At 35.2% G+C, this 27,281-nt stretch overlaps 1 protein-coding gene across 4 annotated transcripts in view; it reads right to left on the bottom strand.

Annotated features, from left to right (window-relative positions):
* Positions 1–1,304: 1,304 nt before the first annotated feature.
* Positions 1,305–27,281, bottom strand: part of LOC106876140 (kinesin-associated protein 3) — a 100,164-nt gene continuing 74,187 nt past the window's right edge. For 2 of the 4 annotated variants that reach the window (XM_089356577.1, XM_089356578.1), the window contains exons 11-18: positions 25,984–26,149; positions 24,780–24,905; positions 22,698–22,796; positions 20,448–20,533; positions 18,591–18,786; positions 12,380–12,497; positions 8,231–8,325; positions 1,305–3,535 (exon numbers count right to left, since the gene is read on the bottom strand). In XM_089356577.1, coding sequence (XP_089212703.1) covers positions 3,486–3,535; positions 8,231–8,325; positions 12,380–12,497; positions 18,591–18,786; positions 20,448–20,533; positions 22,698–22,796; positions 24,780–24,905; positions 25,984–26,149 — 936 coding nt within the window. In that variant the 3' untranslated portion in view covers positions 1,305–3,485. Of the gene's footprint in view, positions 3,536–7,910; positions 8,326–12,379; positions 12,498–18,590; positions 18,787–20,447; positions 20,534–22,697; positions 22,797–24,779; positions 24,906–25,983; positions 26,150–27,281 lie in introns of those variants that run through there. The other 2 variants (XM_089356575.1, XM_089356576.1) reach the window with 1 other exon arrangement.

The raw sequence follows: 27,281 nt of genomic DNA, 5'->3' as shown, positions 1-27,281 counted from the left end.
AAATGTAGCCCTCGGTACACAGTGTCTGAAAAATAAAAGACTGTCATAGCTCATATTTCATAGAACTACTCATCTAGGGTTGACCCAGGGTTTAAAAAAACAACAGCTGTTAGTTCTTTAGTTTGTTTCAACCATTGAAGCTGGCCAGCTGGAGCAACACCACCATTTAAAATTAATTAATGTGCATTTGTAATAATTATATCAGTTTTATTTTAATATGAACATGTTGCATCTTTGTTTTTTAAAATTTTTTTCTAAACTGTTTCCAGTTGTAAAATGTGACACTAGCTAAAAATAGCCTCAGCACAAACAACTCGTTATTCTACACAGACTAATTAATGCTCCTGAAAATGAATAAAGAAAAAAAAAAAAAAAAAAAAAAGGGACGTTTTTCTTTGATGAAGAAGACTTTACAGCTTGACAGTTATTTCCAAGGAAGTTCTTCATATCTTCTTGAGATAATTTAAATTAAGTCTCTCTCTCTCTCTCACACACACACACACACATAAAATAATAATACTCAAAATTAAATAAAAATGGAAACAAACCCTCCAAAGAATTTAGGAATGTATTTTAAGAAGAAACATTTAGATTAGCATTGAAATCAAACAATATAGAAATAAATAAATAAATAAATAAAGTTGCCAGTTTCCTTTAGCTCAAAGAAGTGGATTAGAAGGAGAGGAAGTACTGCTTTTCTATATTGCATTAAGTAGGTGTATATCTGAAGAATTATAATAAATAAATTATGCTGTTGTGTGTGGGTGCATATAAAAAAAAAATAATAATGATAATATATATATATATATATATATATAAGCATAGTTGTGAGGTTAAGAAGTTTGCTTTGCAACCACTGGGCTTCTGGTTTAGTCCCACTGTATTGTACCTTCGGTAAATGTTTTCTGATACCAGATCCAACCAGTGTTTATGTCCCCTGTAACTTAGCAGTTTGGCAAAAGAGATCAATAAAATAAATAACATGCCTAAAAAAAAAATAATTTGGGGGTGTTAATTTGTTTGATAAATTCTTTCAAGGTGGTACCCCGGCATGACAGCAGTCCAATCACTAAAGCAAGTAAAATTTAAACGATAAAAAAAAAAAAAATTATTTAACACTATGTAATATTATAATGAAGCCAATCAGCCTGGTCCTTTAAACCAATGTTTCTCATAAAGGAAAGTTTCCCCTAGAAGTGCGTGTGTGAGGGATCCTAGTGAAGAAGAAATCAGAATTACATGGATGTAAACTGTTTTATTTTCTCATTAATAAAGGGATGAGGTAGAGGAAAGGGAATATATACTTTTTGTTTGTTTCTTTTGGGAGATGTGGATAATAGCGGTATTTGGTAGTCATCCTTAATAGGAATACAGACTGGCCTTGGAAGAACACCTGATTAACGAGGTTTCTTTTGTTCACAAAAGAAGTTATAACACAATAATAATGGTTTCAAATTTTACCACAAGGGCAGCAATCTTGGGGGATATGATGAGTCGATTACATCGACCCGAGTATTCAACTGGTACTTATTTTATTTGTCTCCGAAAGGATGAAAGGCAAAGTCGACTTCAGCGGAATTTGAATTCAGAAGTCAGAAATAAAAAAAATAATAATTCTTTCTACTATAGACACAAAACCTGAAGTTTCAGGAATAGTTGGGGTGAGTAAATTATATCGACACTAGTGCTCAACTGGTACTTATTGTATTGACCTTGTCAATATTTGAACTCAGAATGGTGGACAAAATGCCAACAAGCATTTTTTCCGGAGCAGTAGTGATTCTGCTGGCTCATCGCCTTAACACAATGATAATAATAATCTTTTTCACTAAAGGCACAAGGCCTGGAATTTTGGAGGAGTGGACTAGTCGACCCCTTCTTGGCAGAATTTGAACTCAGAATGTACCAACAGATGAAATACTGCTGAGCATTTTGCCCAGCATACTAATGTTACTGCAAGCTTGCCATCTGAGTTCAAATTCCACCGAGGTCGACTTTGTCTTTCATCCTTTTAGGGTTGATAAAATAAGTACCAGTTGAGTACTGGGTATTGATATAATTGACTTAGCCTTTCCTCCAAATTTGTGCCTATAGTAGAAAGGCTTATTATTATCATTAAGGTGGCGAGCTGGCAGACCGTTAGCATGCTGGGTGAAATGCTTAGCGGTATTTCATCTGCCATTATGTACTGAGTTCAAATTCTGCTGAGGCCAACTTTGCCTTTCATCATTTTGGGGACGATAAAATTAGTACCAGTTACGCACTGAGGTCAATGTAATTGACTTAATCCCCTCCCACAAATCTGAGGCCTTATGCTTCCAGTAGAAAGGATTATTTATACTTTAGGTACAAGAACCGAAATTTGGGGGTAGTTGATTACATTGACCCCAGTACTCGATTGGTACTTTATTTTATTCACCTTGAAAGTATGAAAGGCAAAGTCAACCTCGGCATAATATGAGTGCAGTATGTAAAGGACCAGAAGAAAAGTCGCAAAGCATTTTGTCCGATACGCTAACAATTCTGCCAGCTCATTGCAATAATAAGGATTTCAAATTTTGGCACAAGGTCAGCAATTTCAGAGGAGGGGGTTAAGTCGATTACATTGACCCCAGTATTCAACTGGTACTTATTTAACTGACCCTGACAGGATGAAAGGTCAAGTCGACCAAGGCAAAATTTGAACTCAGGATATAAAGATGGATGAAATGCTGCTAAGCATTTTGCCTGGTGTGCTAACACTTCTGCCAGCTCGCCACCTTAAATAATAATAATAACAATAGAAGACATTTAAAAAAAAAAAAGTTTTCAGGGTTATGTGAAAGGAGGAAGAGTACAGAGCATGACTTAAAGTGGGGTGTTGGTTGAGGTGACTCTGGTGGCGTGCTGTGGCAAAGAGAGAAGGAAGAAAGTACAACATGTAGGAAGCAGTATAATTCAGACATGGCTTGAATACTGACAATGGAATAGACTGTGGTTAAGACATCCATGGGCCTGATGATAGTGATGGTGGTGGTGATAGTGGTGGTGGGGAAAAAAAAAGAAATACCTAGGAATTGGATTAGGTCAATCATCCAAGAATAACAGTTATTGCAGTGCTAATTGTGGTTGGTGTCAACATGGTCAGTGTTAAACATAGATAATTAAGAAAATATTAATTATGCTACATTTAAGTGCAAGAATGAGTGCAAAAGCTTATCAATGTTGCAGAGTTTGTGGTTCCTTAGAAGGAAATACTGAAGGTGTCGTATGCAGATAGAGTGACAAACATTGAGGCCCTTAGATGAGCAAAGAGCACCAGGAAGCTTGTTAACAACATTGAGGACAACAAGTTCAGTTTATTGGACACCAGATGAGAAGACAAAGCCTTGAGCACTTGATGACAACCAGGAAAACTGAAAAGAAGAAGAAGCTTGGAAAGACAGAGAGAGAGGATACTCAATGGTCTTACCAACTGGCTTCAAAAAGACTGGCCCAATTTCATGCTATGTTGTGTATGGGACAGGAGAGTATGGAAGTCCCTGATCACCACCTGCTGTAGACATGGCACATAGGCAAGAAAAAGAAGAATATTCAAGTAATTGTCATCATTTCAAATTAGAGAGAGAGAGAGAGAGAGAGGGAGAGAGAGAAAAGGAGTGAAAGAGAAAAAGAAAGCCAAAAAATTGAGTCGTAACACAAGTTTTCTGGATATATCTCTCTCTCTTCTTGCTCTGAAGATCTTGTTAAAAACTAACATGGTCTTCTGGTTCAATAAGTAAAGATATTGCACTTGTGCTACACTGTCTAAATAAATAAAAGCCAACATAGCAAACTTAACCATTTTCTGGTTGGTAACTACAGAGTTTGACAGGTTTATTATAGCAATAATTCTAATTATAGTGTTTATCAGAAATATCTAATTTCGTCTAAAAAAGCAAAACCTGCCTAAAATGAAATATATATATGGTATGCCACACCAGAGATTCATTAAAAGATTAATCCAATTAATTTCATTTCTAAAAGCATTGAAGGACAATTGATAGTAGTTCTAATTATAAAGAAACAAGGTCTCTCATAGATGCACATTCAGAAAACATACCGATGAGAGAATTATATATATGTAAAGGTATAGGGAATGGAGAAGGTAAATCCAGACTACATATGTTTTCAAGCCAATCTGTATATGACTTACGTAATTCAAAGGTGTAACACATGTGTATACAAATTAGCTTTTTTTTCAGGTCAAATTGCCTGAGATTGTAAGTCATTGTTGATGGATTCAACAATTTCAGCCATGGCAGGATGGTAGGCAGAAATACCTAGTTCGAATGACCAATGAAATTCATTGTTAGCAGGCAAGCAACATTTGAGGGGAAAATATTTTGTATATGTAGTGAGAATATATAAAAAGACAAGAGGTGCATATTTTACAGTATTATACAGGGAAATGTAGAAAGAATGCTTGAAGTGTTTGAAAGGAGGAAAATATGCCACATATACACATAAATCCAAATTAAAATACTTATTCTATATACATAATTATAAATATATAGAATACATATAGAAAGTTTTATGTGTGTATATACTTAACTTATTTTTTTTTCTTAAGGTAAAACACTAAGTTTTCTTTACATCCCTTTCTCACTGCAGTAAGTAAGTAAGTATGTATGTATGCATGGAGAGAGGAGGGAGTTAATTTTGTGAGAGAAGGCTGACATGCAAACAAACTTCAAAGACTTCCTTCAATTATTAAATCCTAAGTATCATGCTACTTACGACTTACTAATTAGAGAAATTTCTACTAAAAGTAAGTTAGAGACAGACATAGCACATAAATTTATATGATAATAAACAGACCAACTTTGTTTTTAAAGAATATATTTTTAAAAAAAAGGAGCCTCAGTTATCTTTGAATAATTACTTGTGATGAAATGGTATGGAAAGAGAAACCCAAAAATCAAAATCAGTTGAAGGACTATTGTAAAATGTAGGTTAAAAATAAAAGACAAAAAATATTGGTATGGTGTTGTCAGTAGAGCAGGGCTGGGTGGCAACCATGACCTCAATGTAAGGTCTCCAATATTGGAGTGTGGGTAAGATTAGAATAAACTACAACTTATAGGCTATCTGGTTCTGAATGCCTTGCAACAAAGGACTCTAGAAAATGCACCCAAGAGCTAGCTGGTGATAAGAGTGGTGTTAAACTGGGCAACAGATTAAGTGGTAGTAGTAGTAGTAGTAGTGATAATGATAGTGATTTCAAATTTTGGCACAAGGCCAGTAATTTTGAGGGAGGAGGGAAATCGATTACACTGACTCCCAGTGTTCAACTGGTACTTACTTTATCGACCTCGAGAGGATGGCGGGCAAAGTTGACTGTGGAGGAATTTGAACTCAGTACTTAAAACTGGAAGAAATGCTGCAAAGATTTTGTCCAGCATGCTAATGATTCTGCCAGCTCAATAATAATAATAGTTATTATTATCATAATTTATTTTTTTAATCTACTCTCTCTAAAACACTCTTGTTTTTCATATTGATAATTTATTACATTATTTATATATTCTGCTATCCTAATATTTTAATGAACAAGTTATTTTCAAACAGTGAAAACTAAACAAATATAAAAGAAAGCTGATAACAGAATTTGCACCATTTTTGAGAATATTTAACCCTCTCAGGTGGCGAGCTGGCAGAAATGTTAGCATGCGGGGCAAAATGCTTAGCAGTATTTCATCTGTCTTTATGTTCTGAGTTCAAATTCCGCAGAGGTCGACTTTGCCTTTCATCATTTTGGAGTTGACAAATTAAATATCAGTTGCGTACTGGGGTTGATCTAATCGACTGCCCCCCACCCAAATTTCGGGCCTTGTGCCTAGAGTAGAAAAGAATATTTAACCCTCTTTAAAATGTTAGTAAGCCTGAGACCACCCATACTTAAGTGTTCATATTTAATTTAAAACATCATTATATGATGATGATGATGATAATGTGAGTGAGACTATTACACTTCTGTTGGTCAACAACATTATATATATATATATATATATATATATATATATATATATATACATACATACACCAGTTGGTAGATATGATATTTGGCATATACAATATATAAAGCTACAGATTTTTTACTAAATCCCTCCAGAAAATTTTTATTGTATTGAAAAATTAGTTGAAACATAGGCAGTCTTCTCGTTAGAAATAAAACCAAGACAGGGCCAACATTAAAAAAATCTAGTAACAAAGCAATTAGCAATATATATACATAAAGAAAAAAAAACTTTGGTAAAAATTAATAAATAAATATCTTTTGTCATTTAATTTTTTTTTTTTTTGAGGTTTTCCACTGCATTGAAATATGCAGAAAGTTAACTGTGAATGTTTATTGCTGATAATGACTAGTTGCAGAGTGAATTGGTGGGTAGATAGGTAGGTAGGTAAAAAGGTAGGTAGTTTGGTTGTAAGACATTAAAATCTGTTATTCCTTCACAACAAAAGTACTGATACTGGAGCAGAATGGAACTGAGAAACTAACAACTATTGACTATGAGTGGTGGTGGTGTCAACAGAATATAAAATTTTGTTTTTCAACTATAGGCACAAGACCTGAAATTTTGTGGGGAAGACATTAGTCAAAAACATTGATCCCAGTGCTCAAATGATGCTCATTTTATTGACCCCAAAAGGATGGAAGTTAGAGTTGACCTTGGTGGAATTTTCAACTCCCAAGGTAAAACTGGAAGCAATTTGCCTTGTTACAGTCCTGCCAGCTCACCATCTTTTAGTTATAGTAATAATAATAATAATCTTTCTTCCTACTATAGTAGGCACAAGGCCTGAAATTTTGGGAGAGAGAGCTAATAAATTACATCGACCCAGTGCTCAACTGGTACTTATTTTATCGACCCCAAAAGGATGGAGGGCAAAGTGGATCTCAGCAGAATGTGAGTCTAGAACATAAAAACAGAAGAAATGTCACTGAGCATTTTGTCTGATGCTCTAACAGTTCTGCCAGCTCACTGCCCAAGTAGAAGATAGAATATACTGTGTGCTAAGTTGATCTAATGGCAACTGTGGTAGAGCAGGATTGCTCAATAGAAATGAACCTATAATACTGATTGTTGTTAGTCAGGAAATCCCAATGATGTGGTACTAAGATTCCCTGAATATATTGATACTTTAAAGGAAAAACATTTTTATTTTTTGACACCAGTAAAAGTATATTTACTCAGAATAGAGGCTATGCAGAGAAGCTTCTGGTTGACAATGTTTAGACACTGCTAGAGGTATATTCAGAATAGATACACAGGAGTCTTTGGTTGACAATGTCTTGATGTACCAAACAAACAACTCTGCATCTGTCTGCATTCATAACCTTCAACTGAAAGATTTTAGTATGGTAGTTTCTCAGAACTATTTGGTAGGCAACACTTCTGATTAATCACTAGAACAATTAAAACAAAAAAAAATGTTTAAAAACTCCAAATCTATCATTCCCCCTTCCATTTTAAAGGGAAGAATCACAAACAAACATTTTGGTCCCCAAAACTAAAGCAAATTTCTTTGAGATTTTTTACTAAAAAAATAAACTGAAAAAATAAGATCAAAATAAAAAATATATCTGAAAAGGGAAAAAAAATGTTAACAGTTCATTTGATACAATGTACAGCTTGTTTATGTATCTGCTGCACATGTTTCTTCAACACAAACACTCAAGCACATACATGCTCATGCATGCACTCATGCACAAACACAAAGAAAATTGAAAAAAAAAAAAAAAAAAAAAAAAGAGCTGAAAGGCCCAGAAAAGTAGCAATCAGTTGGCCAAATGGTATGGCAAGTGTACCAACTTGATATTTAGTCTCCAACAGAGAAGATTATGATAAATGAGTTTTTGATAATAATTCAAGAATTCTCAAACATTTGAAGCAGCATGGACATTTCTTTTTTATTATTTGAGGTGGGCTAATTCAGTCATGCTAAAATTTTAATTTATTTTTTTGGTTTTTCTTTTAAACAAATGGAAAAAAAATGCAAATAAATATGCCTGGTTTTTGCAGAGAAATATTCTCTCATTTTAGAATATTTCCTTGGTGAAGCAAAAGATCTTTTTGTTTCCTTCCATTTTTTTGTCTTTGTGTCTATCGTTGATAGGCGTAGCTGCTATAGATATAGTCATCTTCTAAGTTGCCTTTCGAATACATCTGTTGATAATCGCCAATGCTAGGAGGTCGATACATACCTATTGGCCGGCCATATTCATCAACAGCTTGACCATCGACAATGAAACCGAGTTGAGTATCGGGTCGAATGTACGGTTCGAATTCACCACTGTATCTAAGTGAGACAAAAAATATCTAATATGAAAATTCAATGGAGCCACAACAATAATAGCAACTGTAAGAACCATAAAAATATAAGGTCATCCCATAAGTTCTGTCCGAATTTTGAATAAAGAAAACAAGTGATCAAATGTTATATTTAATTGAAATTTAATCATCAATGTACTTTCCCTCATTATCTATGACTTCCTTCCATCTATTTACAAGCTTTTTAATCCCATCAATGTAAAACTCTTTTGGTTTCAAAGCGAACAACTCTGAAATGTCAGTTTCGACCTCCTCCTGGCTTGCGAAAGTTATGTCCCCCAAATAATTCTGTAAACTACGAAACAAATGGTAGTCTGAAGGAGCAAGGTTGGGAGAATAAGGTGGACGAGGAATTTTTTCCCAACCAAGCTCTTCGATCTTCTGTGATGTGATCTTTGCAGTGTGGGGTCACGCATTATCCTGATGAATCATAATTCCTTTTCAATTCACTAAAGTGGGTCTTTTTTCTTCAAAGCTTAGTTCAAACACTAATTGCTGACAGTAGTCTTGAGCATTGATTGTTGCATTGGTGGTAACAATTCAAAGTGAATTACTTTGCAATCCCACCAGATAAAGAGAAGGACCTTTTCCCATGAAGTTCCCTTCTCAGTTTTGGTTGAGCTTTCTCCCTTTTACTAAGCCACTGTTTATGATAGAAGATCCATTTTTCGTCACCAGTCACAAGTCTAGCAAAAAGGGTGAAATGAGTTCGCGAGAATGGAGAGAAGAGCAGATGTCAACTTGAGATTTGCGATTGCTTTCGGACAATTCATGAGGCACCCATTTTCCAAGTTTAGGAACCTTTCCAAGTTGTTGAAGATGATGATGAACAGTTGTATGATTTGAATTAAGCTTTATTGACAATTCTTCAACTGATAATGCAGGATTTTCTTGAAGTAATGCCTCAAAGAGCTTATCATCAAACTCAACTGGACGTCCTGTTCAATCTTCATCTTCAAGGCTGAAATCTCCACTTCTGAATTTTGCTTACCATCTTCTGCAAGTTCTTTCATTCAAGCATTCTTTCCCATAAACTGAGTGTATGTTTCGAGTCGCTTTGGCTGCAGAGTTTCCTTTTTTGTACTCATAAAGCATTATGTGCCTCAAATACTCATTGGATACTTCCATGTTAGAAAAGGTTTTAATCAAAGAAATTTTAATTCTATTATTCTGTAAAATAATATTTCATTAGTTTAAATGTACAAAAATGCATAAAAACAATTTTTAATTCCGTTAGACATTCTAAAATATTATTAAATTTCATTCAATTTTAAAAAAGGTAAAATCGGACAGAACTTATGGGATGACCTGATACATTTCAGCAGATTTATGAAAGATTACAAAGTTGATTTAGAAACTATCTCTAATATCAGTGTAACAAAATTTTATGATATTTCCTATTTGCTTCTGTCTAAAAATCAAAGGAAATGACTACTATTCCCTTCAAACTTTGCTTTTGAGTGTTGAACATCAATGTTTTGAAACTGACCTATTTTCTATTACATTTCAGACAGATTCAGCACAGAGTCGCTGAAACAGAAATATCATTATAGCAAATATTCTGCTCAATACCACAGATTTGCTTGTCAGTTGCTTGATCTTAACCACCCAAGCATGTCCCTTGGTTGACAATATGTGCATCTCTGATCATGAGCAGGATTGGGGGGGGGGGAGTAGCATAGCCATGTGTTGCAAAAGATTCTTTGGGGTTTGAATAAATGTAAAAAAAGCAAAGTTTGAAGGAAATATTTTCAATTTTTCATATCCTCTGGGGGGTAAGCAAATAGGAAATAACAGTTACTACTCAAGGACAAAAATTGTGTTACACTGTTATCATAGGTGCAGGCATGGTGTGTAAGTGCAAGCATGGGTGCGTGGTTAAGACCTTCACTTCTGAACCATGTGGTTTCGAGTTCAGTCCCACTGTGCAGTGATTATCATGCACTGAAGATGGGTAACTACCCAGAAACCTGGGTCTGTGTGTATCATGTAAGGCTAGAGATGGGAGCGATGACCTCCCCTTGCAAATACTAATCAGACACAGTGTATCGTTAATTAGCTGGAGAAGATGTCTTCCTGGGGCTACAAACAACAGTAACATCATCCTTTATGGGACCACCACATTTAGTTGGCAAATATATATATATATATATATATATATATATATATATATAAAATATAATATAATATATGTATGTAGATTTTGTGATACAAACAGGAAAATAGAACTCAAAGCATGTGCCATCATCATCTTTTAACATGTTTTCCATGGGTTGTATGGTTTGACAGATGCTGGACAGCTATACCAGGCTCCAATTATCTGATACATTTTTACTATTAATCATCAAAAGTTACAGAGTGGTTCAAGGGTCAAGAGTTTTATGCATTGGCACTTATCATACACATGTATGGTGGCTGTGTGGTAAGGAGTTTGCTTCACGACCACATAGTACCAGGTTCAATCTCACTGCGTGGCACCCTGGGCAATTATCTTTTACCGCAGCCTCAGACCAGCCAAAGCCTTGCGTGTGGATTTGGTAGACAGAAAACTGAAAGAGGCCTGTCATATATATATATATAGTCAATCCAAACAAATATATATATATATATATATATATATATATATATATATATATATATGGATGGCTTATTTGCAATTTTACAACTTAAAGGTAGAAATAAATACGCCACTAAAGTGACTAAGGGTACAAAGCAGCACCAGTATTGCTAGAAATAAGAGTCAAAACAACTCAATAGCCACAAGCACTATTTTTATGATTGACAAGGGAAGCAAGCTGCCTACAGCAGCAGGCATATATATACATATATACACACACACACACACACATATCTATATATATATATATATATATATATATATATATATATATATATATATATATATATATATGTATATAGCAATAAGAAAATGGAGGGGATCAAGAGTTGGTATTCATCAACTTTTAGACATTATATTATGTCTATTTATTTATTTTTAAAAATAAACCATTATAACAATATACATGCATGTATAACATATTATGCTTTATATATATAATATATAAAAATATAAAAATACCAGTAATTATTCAAATATAAAAATACCAATAATTATTAAAATATATACTTCCTATGCTATACGTTATATATTTTAATAATTACTGGTATGTTTATATTTTATATATTATATACGTAAAGCATAATATGTTATACATGTATGTATAGTGTTATTATGGTTTTTTTAAAATAAATAAATAGACATAATATAATGTCTAAAAGTTGATGATAACCACCTCTTGATCCCCTCCATTTTCTGATTGCTGTATAAATTAAGGGTAAAACAACTTTTTACCCTCACCCATTTATTACATTCAGTAGTGTAATTGCCATGCAATGAAAAAACACTTGTGTATAAATAATTGGATATTCTACCAGCAGTATATTGGATAGATATTATCCCTTAGTTGGTTGGATTCACAACCTCTAACTCTCTTGGAATTATATATATATATATACATACATAGACATGTGTGTCTGTGTGTCTTTGTGCTTGTCCCCACAATTGCTTGACAACTGGTGTAGCTGTGTTTATGTTTCTCTGGTGGTTGGGCAAAAGAAACTGATAAAGAATCAGGCTTAAAAAAAACCTACTGGGGTTAATTCGTTGGACTAAAATTCATCAGGATGGTGCCCCAGCATGGCCACAGTTTAATGACAAACAAGTAAAGGATAAAGAATACATGTATGTAAGTGTGAATGTTTACATTCTGTGTTTCACACGGGAGAAAACAGCCAAGCTTCAAGCAGTGTTGTTTGATGACAGTTTTCAGTTGACAAATTCTCCTTCAGCTCTGTGCTTGCTTTCTAAAAAGAATGGAATGTAAACTCTTTCACTTGAAAAGCAGGTAAGCAACAGTAAAGGTATCCAGCTGTAAAATCAGTGCCTCAATAAGATGTAACCTATAATCATACTAACATAGGAAAATAGATGCAAATTGAACAAACAGAAAATTAATATTTACCTGACATTATATAAGTTTCCTGAAGGCATCATAAATTCAGGGTTACCATTGTATAAACCATTGTCATCAATGTACTCAGGAGTAAGGTGACCATCCATCATCATCACAGGATCAAAACCTAAAATAACAAAAAGAAAGAAACAAAGTGATTCACTAAATACAAATATGAATAACCTAGAAATTATTTGGAACAGTGTATCTTGAAGAGCAAAAAGGTATTAAATAATAGCATGTAAATATTGGGCTGAAAATCCCCTTTGAAGGCTTACTGTGGGACCTGTTTACAGGAGATGTGAGTTAGTGTCCCATGGGCAGCCTTTGACTTTTTCTATCCAAAAGGGTTTTTTTTTAAACCCAATGTTTACGTGCTATTTATTTATAGTTTTATGTTCTTCATAGTCCACTGCTCCAAATAAGATTTCACATCCTCTTGAATGTTTACTTAATTCTAATAAATTATTATTTTATCAAGGGTATGAAGAAAAGAAAAAAATTTCCCAGTGAAATTTAGACATAAATTTGAACAGTAAACTAAGCTAATGGTAAAATTATGAAACAAGCCTTTTCAAGGGTGTTTTATCAGTATCTTTGAGGGGCTATTATGAGCACAGGCATAATAAAGATGTTTGTTTCTCAATCACATGGTTTTGGGTTCAGTTCTACTGTGTGGTGTCTCGGAGAACTATCTTCTACTATGGTTCCAGGTCAACCAATGCTATGTAAGTGAATTTGATACATGGAAACTGTACAATACCTGTCATATGTCATACAGATGCATACATATGTGTGTTAAGGTTATCTCTACAGAATTTCAATAGAAATTGTAGCCAGCAATGATTTTAAGAAGTTTCATATCCAAGATGCTTAATGTAAACAACAATGAAATCAAAGATGAAAAATGGGTATTGGGCATATATGCTATATTTCAGGAGTTTTTGCTCCCTCATCAGCACCCATCTAATATTTACTTCCTGCATGCATCACATAAAAAAAGCACTAAGCTACAAATAGTAAAGTTTGTTGTCATTTTCCAGTCAACAAATCATCCACTGGTTCTGTGCTTTTGAAGACATGTTGAATAAGAGATCCTTTCCTTGGAAAACAGGTAAAGGTTAGCAACAGTAAAAGCATCTCGGTGTAAAAAAAGTACCCCGATAACATATGTTCATCTAATACATGTTAGCACAGAAAAATGGATGTAAAAAAACAAACAATATTTCAGTTTTGTATAAACTTTTGAGAAATTGAGACAAAACTTAGCTATCTCCATTTGTTTGAACTAATAAAAATAATTTAAAATAGTTAAATGCATAAATAAGTAGATAGTACACAAATGTAATGTGTAATTTACCAGTTAATACATGAAGGTGTCTAGCAGGTAGGATAGAAACAGGGAGTGAAAGGCGGCAGAAAGGGTCAATTTTTTGGGGGGGGATGAAGCAAAATTAATTTACACTTATTATAGATGTTCTGCTGTGCACTGATTACAACACTGAACATTTCTCCAACTCCATCAAACTGGCCAAGAGAGCAGGCTGTTACTGTTTAAGCTATTGGTTATACCTGATTAAGCAAACTTTTGATCACAGACATTCCAGACATGGCTATCTATCTTATTTTACGGTAAACTGTACCTAGAACTACATAGCTACATCATCTAATTTTCCTTCCTTATTTAAAAAAAAAAAAGATAAATAAAATATAAACAAGAGGATCTGATCTGGGTGAAGTTTGGCTGATTTTCCAAGCAAGTCAAAAGACTACACAGAATTTCCTTCATTTTTTTTTGCTGGAAAAGAGTAAGTTGAGAACAAGAAGAGACTGATTTGATGAAAAATGAACTAAACTTACAGGAAAACTAATGAGTAGTTTGGTGATTCAAGGTGTTGCAATCAAAATCTATCCACATGAGTGAATAACAAAATGGTAAACTAAGGGGCGTAACAAACCCTACGTCTTTTGATAATTTCATTTGTTAATCATTGAAAATATTGAAAACAAATGACTAAAATGGTTCACTTGTTTATCATTGGGTTTAGTAACCTTTCTCATGTTTGAAGGCCACAGTAAATTAAGATAGATCTAATTAGGCCTCATTAAGGCAAATTGTAGTTGAACTGTAGAAGTCTGGGCTCTGCAGGAAAAGCAAGTGCAACATTTTTGTCTCTACTGTTGAATCCATCCTTTTGTGTGGGCGAAGAAACATGGACCCTAACCAATGCCCAAGAGAAACTGTTGGACAGATGATACATGAGGATGTTCTGTGTAGCCCAGGACGTCCCGTAGATGGAAAACGTTGAACACTGTTGATCTCAGTACTGGGAGATCACAGAGATTTGACAAAGAGTACTGAGGCTTGTTGGCCACAATGTGGCATCATCTTGACCCCCATCTTTCAAGATTTGTCCTCTCAGTGCCCATATATGTTAAAGCCACATGTGGTGCTTGGAGGATAACATATATGCAGATGTACTAAGGAAGAACACTGTCTCTTGGGTGGTAGACTTAATCCTTAGGTGCTTTTAGCAGAGGAATCCATGATGATGCAAATATTTGGGTCAAGCCTTTGGTTAGAGGATACCTTGACTCTTTAGCATTCAGATTACTCTGTCAAATGAAATCCTTATTCATTCATATTGTTTTGAATTAGTCATACATCATCTTGGACCCTCAAGATTGCAATGTTTTTGTTTACTTTTAGAATGACAATGTAGAGTAGGTGTGAGAAGCTGGATCCAGCAGGTTTGAACATAAAACAGGTAGAATATTTAAGCCAGATATAGCTGATTTAAATGCTAAAGGATTAAAAGGGTCAAGGTACTGTATTGCCTGACTAAAAGACTTTAAAAACAAAAACGGTTGCTTGACTGAGACATGCTGGCATGTCAACTCAAGAGCTCGAGTGGTCCTACTGGACTAAACTTGATGATGTGGATTAAATAGTCAGAAAAATGTAATTATATTTACTAAGAAAATGTAATTATCGGTAATAAAGTAAGAAATATAAACTTATTTTTATAGATATTTTTGTGACCATTTAAGAACATTACTATGTAATTAACAAAAAAAAAAAAAATCATTATCATCATCATCTAACATCCATGTTCTTTGCTGGTATGGGCTAGACAGTTTAACACAATCTGACGGGCCCAAGGATTGCATCATACTCCAACATCTGCTTTGGCATGGTTTCTATGGCTGGAGGTCCTTCCTACTGCTGGACGTACAATTTTTCATGCAAAGGATCAGACTACATCTTGAAGACCAGACTTTATCCAGAAAACTGCTGGTTTAGAACATAGAAATGTAGCAGCTATGAAATGAGTGTTTATTATTTACAAAGTTCAAATTGCTTTTTTTAAAATCAAGGCTGTGAGTGATTACAGGAGATAAGCAATTGTTTATATTGCTGAATAATAATGCTGAGATTAATGACAAATAAGTTGATGAACACTTGTGTAATACATAAAGTAGGACACAGCAATCAATAATAATTGACATGCATAGAGAAAAGATCAATTACTAATTACACTTGCTTGGTTAAATATAAACTGTACTAGGCCTCATAGCTGAAACAACATCACAAACACTGGGTTTCCTCTTAAGAAGCAGAAAATATACTAGTCTACAATGACAGCCAACTCTTTACAATGCCCAAACAAGATCCACAATATAATATTACTCCCACACTGTTGTTATTGCACATAGGTCCACACCAAGATAAAAGTATATCCCACAGAATGATATGGGAGGTGGTTGACCAACATGTTCCAGTGGCTCTGTTCCTTGGATCAAGCTTGTCTTATGCCATCATCACTTGTGATTCCCAGGTTCATGATGCAGTCATCCATCTATCCTCTTTTCATAACTTGTATTGTGTACCCTGACTTCCATACTTTACACTAAATGCTTCATCCAGTCCTATGATTCTCAATGTGGTGCATATGCTCCACTGGCAGGACCTGAGGCATGGAATCCCAAATTTTTCTTTTTTTTCTAGCCATCCATACATACAGGCTTGTCCTTTACAGGTACTGGTGCCACATAAAATGCACTTGTGCCGGTGCTGTGTTAATGCACCCATGTTGGTGGAATGTTAAAAGCACCCAGCACACTCAGTAAAGTGGTTGGCATTAGGAAGGGCATTCAACTGTAGAAACCATGCCAAAACAGACAATTGGAATTTGACCAGCTCCTGTCAAACTGTCCAACCCATGCCAGCATGAAAAACAAACGTTAAATGATGATGATGAATATGGAATTGAGAAAATCGTTTTTTCACAGCAAACATATAACATCTACACTCACTCAGCCCAACCAAATCATCCAAGCATAAGTGTGAAGACAGTTTGCTACAGTATAACACTATTCTAATGTCCTAGTGTGGTTATTTCTTTAAGGAAAGTATTGTTGTTGTTGGCATTCCGTTGCTTACAATGTTGAGGGTTCCAGTTGATCCAATCAATGGAACAGCCTGCTCGCGAAATTAATGCGCAAGTGACTGAGCACTCCACAGACACGTGTACCCTTAACGTAGTTCTCGGGGATATTCAGCGTGACACAGTGTGACAAGGCTGACCCTTTGAAATACAGGTACAACAGAAACAGGAAGTAAGAGTAAGAGAAAGTTGTGGTGAAAGAGTACAGCATGGTTCGCTACCATCCCCTGCCGGAGCCTCGTGGAGCTTTAGGTGTTTTCACTCAATAAACACTCACAATGCCTGGTCTGGGAATCGAAACCGCGATCCTATGACTGAGTCCGCTGCCCTAACTGGGCCATTGCGCCTCCACAAGGAAAGTATATAATTATGAAATATCAAAAATGAAGTTGTTTCTTTCCAAGCACTAGTGAGGCATGCATTTTTCTAGAAAGTTTTCATGACGCCTAGGCAGAAATAGGTTGGGAAACAATGATCTGGTCCTTCCCCCACAGAATGTCATTCTACTGAAATTCCCACTCACCAGGCAATCAAATTGAAGGCTGTTTAACAAGAAGATTAATTATTTTGATCTCCCCCAGACTTACCAATGCTTAGATCTAGCCCTTTCCTGTAGAATAGACCATTAAAAAGACAAAAGAAAAAAACACTCCATCAGGATTCTGTGCACTGAGCATCCACATAGTATGGCAGGTAAGAAAGGTAGATGTGCGTTGCTGTTTATATTTAGGGATTGTGTTACAGAAACAGAATACAGTTGTTAAACAATTGGTGTACATGTTATGCCAGTGCAGTTTCTTACCAGCCTGTATTTTGAAACAGTTTGTGGTCATCTAGATGTTTGCATAAAACACCTGTTGTGTTGCCCAATCAGAGTTTGCTATAGTATTAATGGCAAAGGAGAGTTACTGTCTGAGAATTGAGGCAGATCTGGCAAAGAAGGTTGCCGTCAGCAAAATTTTCACAGGGAAAGAGAGAGAGAGGAGAGAAAATTGAAAAGAAAGTATACATAAATACAAGTATGATACAAAGTAAAAATGCATTGAATCTTGAGAGAATAATGCAAAATATTGTCACATATCAAACAATGATTTTGATGTTTAGAACAGATATAAGAGGCTTAAGAAAGTAGTTAAAATGTAAAGGACAAGTGGATCCTCAAAAGTTCATAATTAGAAAAAAAAAACACAAATGGGTGTAGGTGCGGCTGTGTGGTAAGAAACTTGCTTCCTAACCACATGGGCTCAGTCCCACTGCGTGGCACCTTGGGCAAGTCTCAGGCTGACCAAAGCCTTGTGAGTGGATTTGGTAGAAGGAAATTGAAAGAAGCCTGTTGTACATGTGTGTGTGTGTTTGCTTCCTACAACCATTTGAGAACCAGTGTTGATCTATTTATGTCTGCATAACTTAGCAGTTCAGTGAAAGAGACACATAGAATAAGTACCAGACTTTACAAAAAAAAAAAAGCAATGGGGTCAATTCATTAAACTAAAAATTCAAGGTGGTGCCTCAATATGGCTGCAGTCTAATGACAAACAAGTCAAAGGTGAAAAAAAATTTAACAAAAATAAAACCAAAAAAAGAAAAAAGATTCAAGAATCTTTTTCAAGCAAACATTTTTTTAAAAATAAATTTTCCTAGAAAAACCTAGGAAAATCAAACTGCTTCAAATCACACTTTAATTCTTTTTCTGCTGAAATCAGATATATCCACACAAAACTTCATAGTTACAGAAACATAAAAAAAAAAGAAAAAATGGAGTTGCTGCTTACCAGTTGTACCATAGAATAGCTCAGGTCTGTCTAAAATATCTGTGTCATGCAAAAATGGGTTGATCCCTTCATCACCATACAAGTATGATTCATTGTTATCCTCCATTTGTCGAGACTCTACCATTTCCAACCAATGAGAGTTATGCCATCGGAATTTCTCTTGTTGGATTTTCTTAGACCACTCTTCATCATATTCCTTCAAGAAGAAGACAATGTTTATGTGTGTAAATATAAGAACATGAAAATGCAAGAGGCAAAGGTTTTGGTAGAATATATTTTTTCTCTGCTATGCAAAATTATAACAACAACAATATTGATTCCAACATAGGCACAACACTTGAATGAGACCTTGTCTTGACATCATGTCATAGTTGTAAATGAGTGTCACTGTCATACAAGCAGTGTTGCTCATTTTCAGTATTCTGCATAAACATTTCTGGCCATGAGAAAATAAAAAATTGCTAGGGAACATGTAAAGATTGGTGACTGGAAGGACATCTGGCCACAGAAAATCTGCCTCAGTAAATGTTGTCTAACCCATGCAAACATGGAAAAGTGGACGTTAAAATGATGATTATGATGATAATGAAGAAATCAGTTGATTAAATCACAATATTTGGCTGGTATTTTATTTTATTGGATCCAGAAACTTGAAAGGCAAAGTTGTTCATGGCTGGATTTGTAACCACAATGTATAGAGCTAAAACAAACACCACAAGGCATTTTGTCAGATGTGCTAACATTTCTACCACATAATTTCCTGTATTTTATTTAATAGTCTGTAAGTGGGGAACAAGTGTTTTCTTTAACCTTGTTAGGCTGTTTTGGACAAGGAAATAGAAATAATAGGATGAGGTGGGGTTCAGTTCCACTGCATAGCAACTTGGGCAAGTGTCTTTTACTATACCTCCAAGCTGACCAAAGCCTTGAGTGGATCTAGGAGACAGAAACTGAAAGAAGTCGGCTGAGTGTGTATATGTGTGTGTGTGTGTGTGTTTGCCTAAAACCACAAACATAACGTAAATTTTCACTTTGAATTTTTGTGTAAACTGATGTTGCAAGTCGAGTTGGAACAGAAACAATTGTAACGAATCATTAAAGATGTGTTAAAGAATTTCTTTGTCTTATTATTACTTGGGTTATTAAGCAGTCAGTCCACTATGGAGTGGTTGGTGTTAGGAAGGGCATCCAGCCATAAAAACCACGTCAAAACAGACACAGTAGCCTGGGGTAGTCTTCTACCTGGTTGGCTCATGTCAAACTGTCCAACTCATACCAGCATGGAAGACGGACATTAAATGATGATGATTGTGTGTGTGTGTGTGTGTGTGTGTGTGTGTGTGTGTGTGTGTGTATATTATCATTTTTTTGCGTAAGTCCCTAGAGCCTATGTGTGTAATGGTAAATGCATCCGGTACATTCTTCCAAGTGGTTAACATTTGAGCAGAGAGTCAAGAGAGTCCTTAATCTTATCTTGTCAAGGACTTGAAATCTCTTTCACCCTCTCTAGTGCTGGTGCAATGATTAAAATACATCCAAGCCATTCTGTAAAGTGATTTGTGATAGGAAGGACAACAAGACACAGACACCAGGCTTCAGATGAAATATGTGAGTGAGATGTGATCCTCCAACCCATCTAGGTGGACAGTAACTCCAAATAAGATTGAAATGACTCATCTGATCCATGCATAAAATGATGATGATATAAAATAACAGGTATTTTACTAAGCCTCTCCAAAAATCCTGATTATATGGGAAAAAATAAATGAAACACACAGACAGTGTCCTTATCAGAAATATAATCACAAAAAAGTTAATTACCACAGTTCAGAAGGTTAAAAATAATCAGCAACTTACAGCTATGATATCCAATGTGTTATCACAGACTTTGCGAATTTCAGTGTTCTTGTCATTCATTAAATCAATTAAGTAAGCTGGTGCTTCTGTAAATTTCAGTTAAAGAAAGCATACAAGGCAGAATGATGACTGGAAATTACTGTATCATAGCATTTCAAAAACAGAGAGGAATTTCCAATGACTTTCTAGTTAACAAAATCATTAACCTAACCATTGGATACAGAAGCAATATAATGTATATAAAAACAATAATAATGGAAAAGTTTCCAGGGATGCCTTCTGCATGAATTATATAGTTAAGTGGAAGGTATTAAATTTGATATGGTACGCTGAAAATGATTCTTTTTTCTTTTTCTGTATTAAATGAAAATACACCTATCACAAAAAGAAACATCATGAGTGTTAAAGCAAATTCTTATGGAGAAATGGAGAATGGGTGTGACACTTGTTTAAAGGTATCCTAAGGAAATTTTCAGACGTCATTACTTTAAAATTGTGCAATCAGTGAATAAATTATGCAGAAATCCTTTCCTCTCAATTTTTCTAAGATCTGGTTTTTCTAAGATATATGTGTCAGACCAAATTTTGCTGAGAAAACATGTCCAGGGATGTTGCTAATTACCAAAGATCAAATTCATTACCCACCACATGTCTACATCTAATTTTTAAATTTCAGAATTCTCTCTTTAACTTTTCTTACCAACAAATGTCATTAATGCTAATAATTTTTCTTCTCATCATACATTTTTGCTTATTAATTGTTAAGCTGTACTTAATTACTTTCTATAGTGTTACACTCATAACTTACCTGACTTGCTGTTGTTCTAAAGGTTGAGAACATTAACATTTACTAATCTAACTTGAAATTCATCTAATAATGATTTTTTAAATAAAAATCCACGATTTTGGAGAAGGAAACAGTTGACTAAATTGATCCCAGTATATGACTAATACGTCTATGAAGCTCAGAAAAAAAAAAAGAAAAAAAGAAAAGAAAACCAAAGTTGACCCAAGTTAGAATTGAATTCAGAAGGTAAACTGGCACTCCATTGGTTATAACAAGAGTTCCAGTTGATCTGATCAATGAAACAGCCTGCTCATGAAATTAACGTGCAAGTGGATGAGAACACCACAGACATGTGTACCCTTAATGTATTTCTCAGGGAGATTCAACACGATACAGAATTTGAAAAGGCTGGCCCTTTGAAATACAGATTCCAATAAAGTCCGCCAGCTGAGTGGACTGGAGCAACGTGAAATAAAGTGTTTTGCACAAGGATACAATGTACTGCCTGGAATTGAACTCACAGCTTTACAATTGTGAGCCAAGTACCCTAACTACTAAGTCACACACCTTCACCTCAGAATGTGAAAAGAATTAAATAACAAAAAAAAATTTGCCTTCTATCCTCTCCAGCCTAACACTTAGAAGTCAAACCTGCCATACCAGGCCCAAATATTCTACAGCTTTATATACAACCAGTAAATCAGACCTTTTGTATTGAAATCTCAAAGCTTTGAAATAATGCATAATTAATTCAAAATAATATTGGCACCCATGCCAACGTCTCTTTCATTGAACACTAAACTTGGCTTGCGAAGACCTGTTGGGGCAAGTGAAAGTGAAATTGTGATGGCACCTGTGCCAGTGGAGCACTAAGAGCACTGTCTGAGCATGATCGTTGCCAGAGCAGCTGTCTGGCTTCCGTGCCGGTGGCACGTAAATAGCACCATTTGAGCGTGATTGTTACCAACGTCGCCTTCCTGGCACTTGTGCCGGTGACACGTGAAAAGACATTCGAGCGTGGCCGTTGCCAGTACCGCCTGACTGGCCTTCGTGCCAGTGGCACATAAAAGCACCCACTACTCTCTGAGTGGTTGGCATCCAGCTGTAGAAACTCTGCCAAATCAGATTGGAGCCTGGTGTAGTCATCTGGTTTCACCAATCCTCAGTCAAATTGTCCAACCCATGCTAGCATGGAAAGCGGACGTTAAACGATGATGATCATGAAATAAGCGTTACACTTGACAGTAATCTGTTGCTAAAGTATTTAAGGGTTTATGTCATTTTATTTTGTTAAAGATTGCATATCAGGTTTGGACCACCATGAGCTGCAGTTAAGTTCTGATCTTTGTGGATCTTAAAATGTCTTTGAGGCCTCAATGACTAAACAAAAAAAATGAAAGAAATTAGGTAAAAAAAAAGTTGAAATCATCATTAAGAATGGTTTGCCAAAAGTAAAAGGATACGAGTTTGTTTAATGATAACTTCTCGGGTTGATTCGTGAAAAATCATTTGGTAGAAAACGTAGACAATCTGACACACCATTTCATCATCTTCTTGTTTTGCTAGAGAGGAAGAAAAAAAAAAAAATCAGAGTTGGAATATATAAATCAGGTTGTTAGAAGAGCAAAGTTTGAGTCTTATCAATAGAGAAAGAAGTTACAGAAAAATTTGTAGCTGTAGAAAGGTATACAAAGTTGACATGAGTGAGCCAATGTACAGCACAATCATTGAAATAAATAATATAATCAAAGCATCTGTGCAGGTTGTTCAGCAAGTGGAACCCTTATTTGTCACCTATGGAGAGTCCATCACATATATATATATATATATATATATATATATATATATGGTGGTTGTCTACTCCCTATGCAGAGTCTGACCACCTCTTGTACCTATATCTTAGATCCATCATGGCATCTGATGTGGCTTTTTAAATCAGACAATGTACTGAAAATACATAGATTGCATATCAGGTTTGAACCACCATGAGCTGCAGTTAAGTTCTGATCTTTGTGGATCTTAAAATGTCTTTGAGGCCTCCATTAGATTTGCAGATCTTATGGCATACATGGCATTGAAAGGAGTGCACAGATATATAAGCAAAATAGTTTGGTTAAGGTTCATGGGTCTGCAAATGAGATTTGAGCCCAGCAAAAGAAAGGCATGATCTGTGACAAATTGTGCACGCAAAAAAATCACTGAGATTCACCTTCTTGACTGCAACATTCTTTAAATCTCTCCTGAGTCTAGCATGTGCTATCCTGGCCTCTTCCAATGCTTTCACTATACTCCAGAACTTTTCTTAATTCATAGATATAAAGGAAAAATTTAATCATCACTAAGTGTGACTATTATATCTCCTCAGGATAAAGCTGCCTGCAAGCAATTTGACATATAAAATCCAAAATCTAAAAACATAAGGTTAATCCTCTATCACAATTTTGAGGTTAGAAACAAGACAATGTTTCCATTCCTCTCGTCAGGAGAATATTCCTATAGATACAAACTGATACAAAATCTTACCTTGGGGTTTATAAGAATCCCGACCGGCAAGAATAATGTGTCAACGTCTGTCTACACATTCAAATTCTGAATTCCAATGTCATGTACAGTGTTTATGAGAAAAGACTGGTTTATTTCTGTTATTTTAGGATACGGTATATAATATGGTATAATAGGTTCCTAGCCTCGAAATTGCAATAGAGAATTAACCTTTTTATTTTTAAATTGTGGATTTTATATGTCATGTCGCTCGCAAATAGCTTTATTCTGAGGATATATGATATGAGTGAAAATAGTGCCTTTATAGTGGTTTTTGACTGCTATTTCTAAACATGTAAGAGTTTTTGCAACCCTCTCTGTTATAATTGTAATTTATTCATAATTATAAACACCGTTCTTTTATGCAACCTATTATTGCATGTTTGGCCATTGATATTCATAAATAAATATTAATTATTTATGATATATCCTTTGCAATGTATTATTACATTCCTTTTTAATTATATATATATATACGTCGTCGTTTAACGTCTGCTTTCCATGCTAGCATGGGTTGGACGATTTGACTGAGGACTGGTGGACCCAGAGGCGGCACCAGGCTCCAATCTGATTTGGCAGAGATTCTACAGCTGGATGCCCTTCCTAACGCCAACCACTCCGAGAGTGTAGTGGGTGTTTTACGTGCCACCGGCACGAGGGCCAGTCAGGCGGTACTGGCGACGGCCACGCTCGAAATGGTGTCTTTTATATATATGTGTGTGTATGCATATATATATGTGCATATGAGTGCATGTCTGTATCTCCTTGCCTTGGCATCTCATGATAGGTGTAAATGAGTATCACAGTCATACGGCATACTTCATTTCCAATATTCTGTGAGAACATGTCTGCTTGGAAACGGGCGAGGGTTGGTGACAGGAAGGGCATCCAGCTGTAGAGAATCTGCCTCAATAAATTCCATCCGACCCATGCAAACATCAAAAAACAGAAATTAAAACAAAAAAGGAAAAAGGAAAAGAGAAAGTGATATATAAATAAATTACCATTAAGCAGTTCTATGAGACTTTGTATGATTCCTGATTCAGCGAGTAGTTTGGCACAACTGTCATCATTGCATATAGTGCCAACAAGAATAACAATTTCTAAGACAACATCATCAGCTTGGTTACCTGAATATGACACAAACAAATTTCATAATTTTCAATTAACAAAACTTACACTGGAATCACAGATCATAATTAAGAACAAACTAAAAGAATAAATCTACAGAAACACTCAAGGTTTTTGTCTTTAGTTTTGGTGACTGAACTGTGGCCATGCTGGAGCACTGTCTGTAATAGTCGGTGAGCATATATTCCATGCTAGCACAGGTTTCATCCAATGACAGCATGGAAACACAGACATAAAATGATGATAATGATGATGGTGATGATATTATTGACTCTCAGTACTTATTTCAGTGGTAATTATTTTACCAGTCTCTAATTACTGAAAGGCTAAGTTACTCTTTGACTGAAAGAGATGAAATATATTGAGCAACAGACTTCCACAGAGTTTCCTCTCACCCAAAAGTGAGCCTATGTAAATGATATAATACTGTCATAGTCTTTTGCTAGTTAGAACTTATTTGTTTATGAATGGTATTCCATACTCTACAATGTGCGTTTCTTGATTAGCCTCAGTGCTATTGATATACTCAGTCAGGTGCAGTTAATCATATACATAACCTGAATATCTTTCTACCTGTACTTCAGTACCTGCAAATGTATTCCTCTATTTTTGTTGTGTACACATTTTATTTTTCCACTTGACCTGGTGCTTTACCATTTAAGTGTCTGATTCACTTGAATCCTGATCTATTATATACCATCATCGTTTAACACACACACTACCACTTTGATGTCTGGTGTGTGACACACTATGCAGGCAATGTCAGTGACAAACAGTGACAGGCAATGTCAATTTGAATGGAGGAAGCAAGTTTGTGTACAGTACAAATATTTGACCAACATAAACAAGTCAACTGTGTAAGTTGTTCAGCAAGAAAGTTGGGTACCATCTTTCTTGAATTTGAGAGACTACCATTAAAAAAAAAAAAAGAAAAATTAAAAGATATATACACTAATAGGTGATGCTCCAGCAAGGCCCCAGCCTCTGGCTGAAACCAGTAAAAGAATAAAGGAATAATAAAAAAGAAAACTATATAAAAAGAAAACTATATAAAAAGAAAAAAAGCTTGTTCAGTACCTGGTTGAAGTTTGCTTTTTATCCAAGCTATGAGATTGTACTCTTTGATAATCATTTCATAATTCAATTCTAAAATAGTTAAGTTGCCCAGCACTCCTAAACACTCCAAAGCAAATTCTTCATGACTTTTTTGCATCATTGCTTCAATCAGGTCACCAATATAATCCTGGAATAAAACAGAAATTCTGAAGATGTGCAATAAAGATAGCTCTAACTGAAAAAGCAGAAGAAAGTTGGTAACAGGCAGAGCAACTGACAATAAAATCCTGCTTCAAACCAATCTTAATCCAAACCCACTGAAGATGGAAAAATGGATGCACACTAAAGTGAACATCGTCATCATCCTCATTGTTTTATCCTCACATCTTCCGGGCTTGTATGAGTTGGATTTTCTATAAGTCAGATACCTTTCCTGTTGGCAACCCTCAACTATTACAAAGTAAAATAATACCAGACATGTTTTCATGAAAGAGTGGGAAATGAAGAATAACATTGGCATGATGGTAGCAATAACACTTTAGTATTCAGATTATTCTGTTAAATGTAATACGTATATAGTCTCATTGATTTGAATCAATTATGCATTATCTTGTAACTTTGAGAGATCAGATCTGTCCAGTTTGAACATAAAACTGGTAGAAAACTTTGAGGTGGATATGGCTGGTTTAAATGCTAAAGGATTAATTTACAACTATCATGCAATGTCAAGACAAAGAGACACTAACACAAATGCATATATATATATATATATATATATATATATATATACAATGGGCTTCTCTTTGGTCAACCCAAGGTTATAGTAGAAGATACTTGCCCAAAGTGCTGTACCATACGGTGGGACTGAACCTAAAAATACACAGTTGGGAAGCAAACTTCTTACCACACAACCATGCCTACACCTGCAACTGATCTTAATAATCATTTTAACTTCAACTGTTGTTGTTACTGTTTAGCTCCACACTTCAACCTTGAGTACACTTATGATGAAAGGATGGGCTTCACATATCTAATATATTGGTTTCAAATTATGTCAAAAGGCTAGCAATTTGGTAGTGGTTGGGGGGTAAGCTGATGTCACTGACCCCCAGTGCTCCACTGATACTCCTTATAACGACCCAAAAAGGATGAAAGGCAAAGCTGATCTCGGCAGAATATGAACTCAGAATGTAAAGATGGACAAAATGCCGCTAAGCATCTTGCTCGGAAGGCTAATGATTCTGCCAACTTGCTGTCTTACATATTTAATATATAAACCCTGTTCTTACCATAATTTTGCACTTTTGGTCATTATTCAA

The sequence above is a fragment of the Octopus bimaculoides genome, chromosome 8 (genome assembly GCF_046866305.1).
Source record: "Octopus bimaculoides isolate indiv1 chromosome 8, ASM4686630v1, whole genome shotgun sequence".
NCBI lineage: Eukaryota > Metazoa > Mollusca > Cephalopoda > Octopoda > Octopodidae > Octopus > Octopus bimaculoides.
Note: the sequence above shows the minus strand (reverse complement) of the source record. Positions and strands in the feature narration are given on the sequence as shown.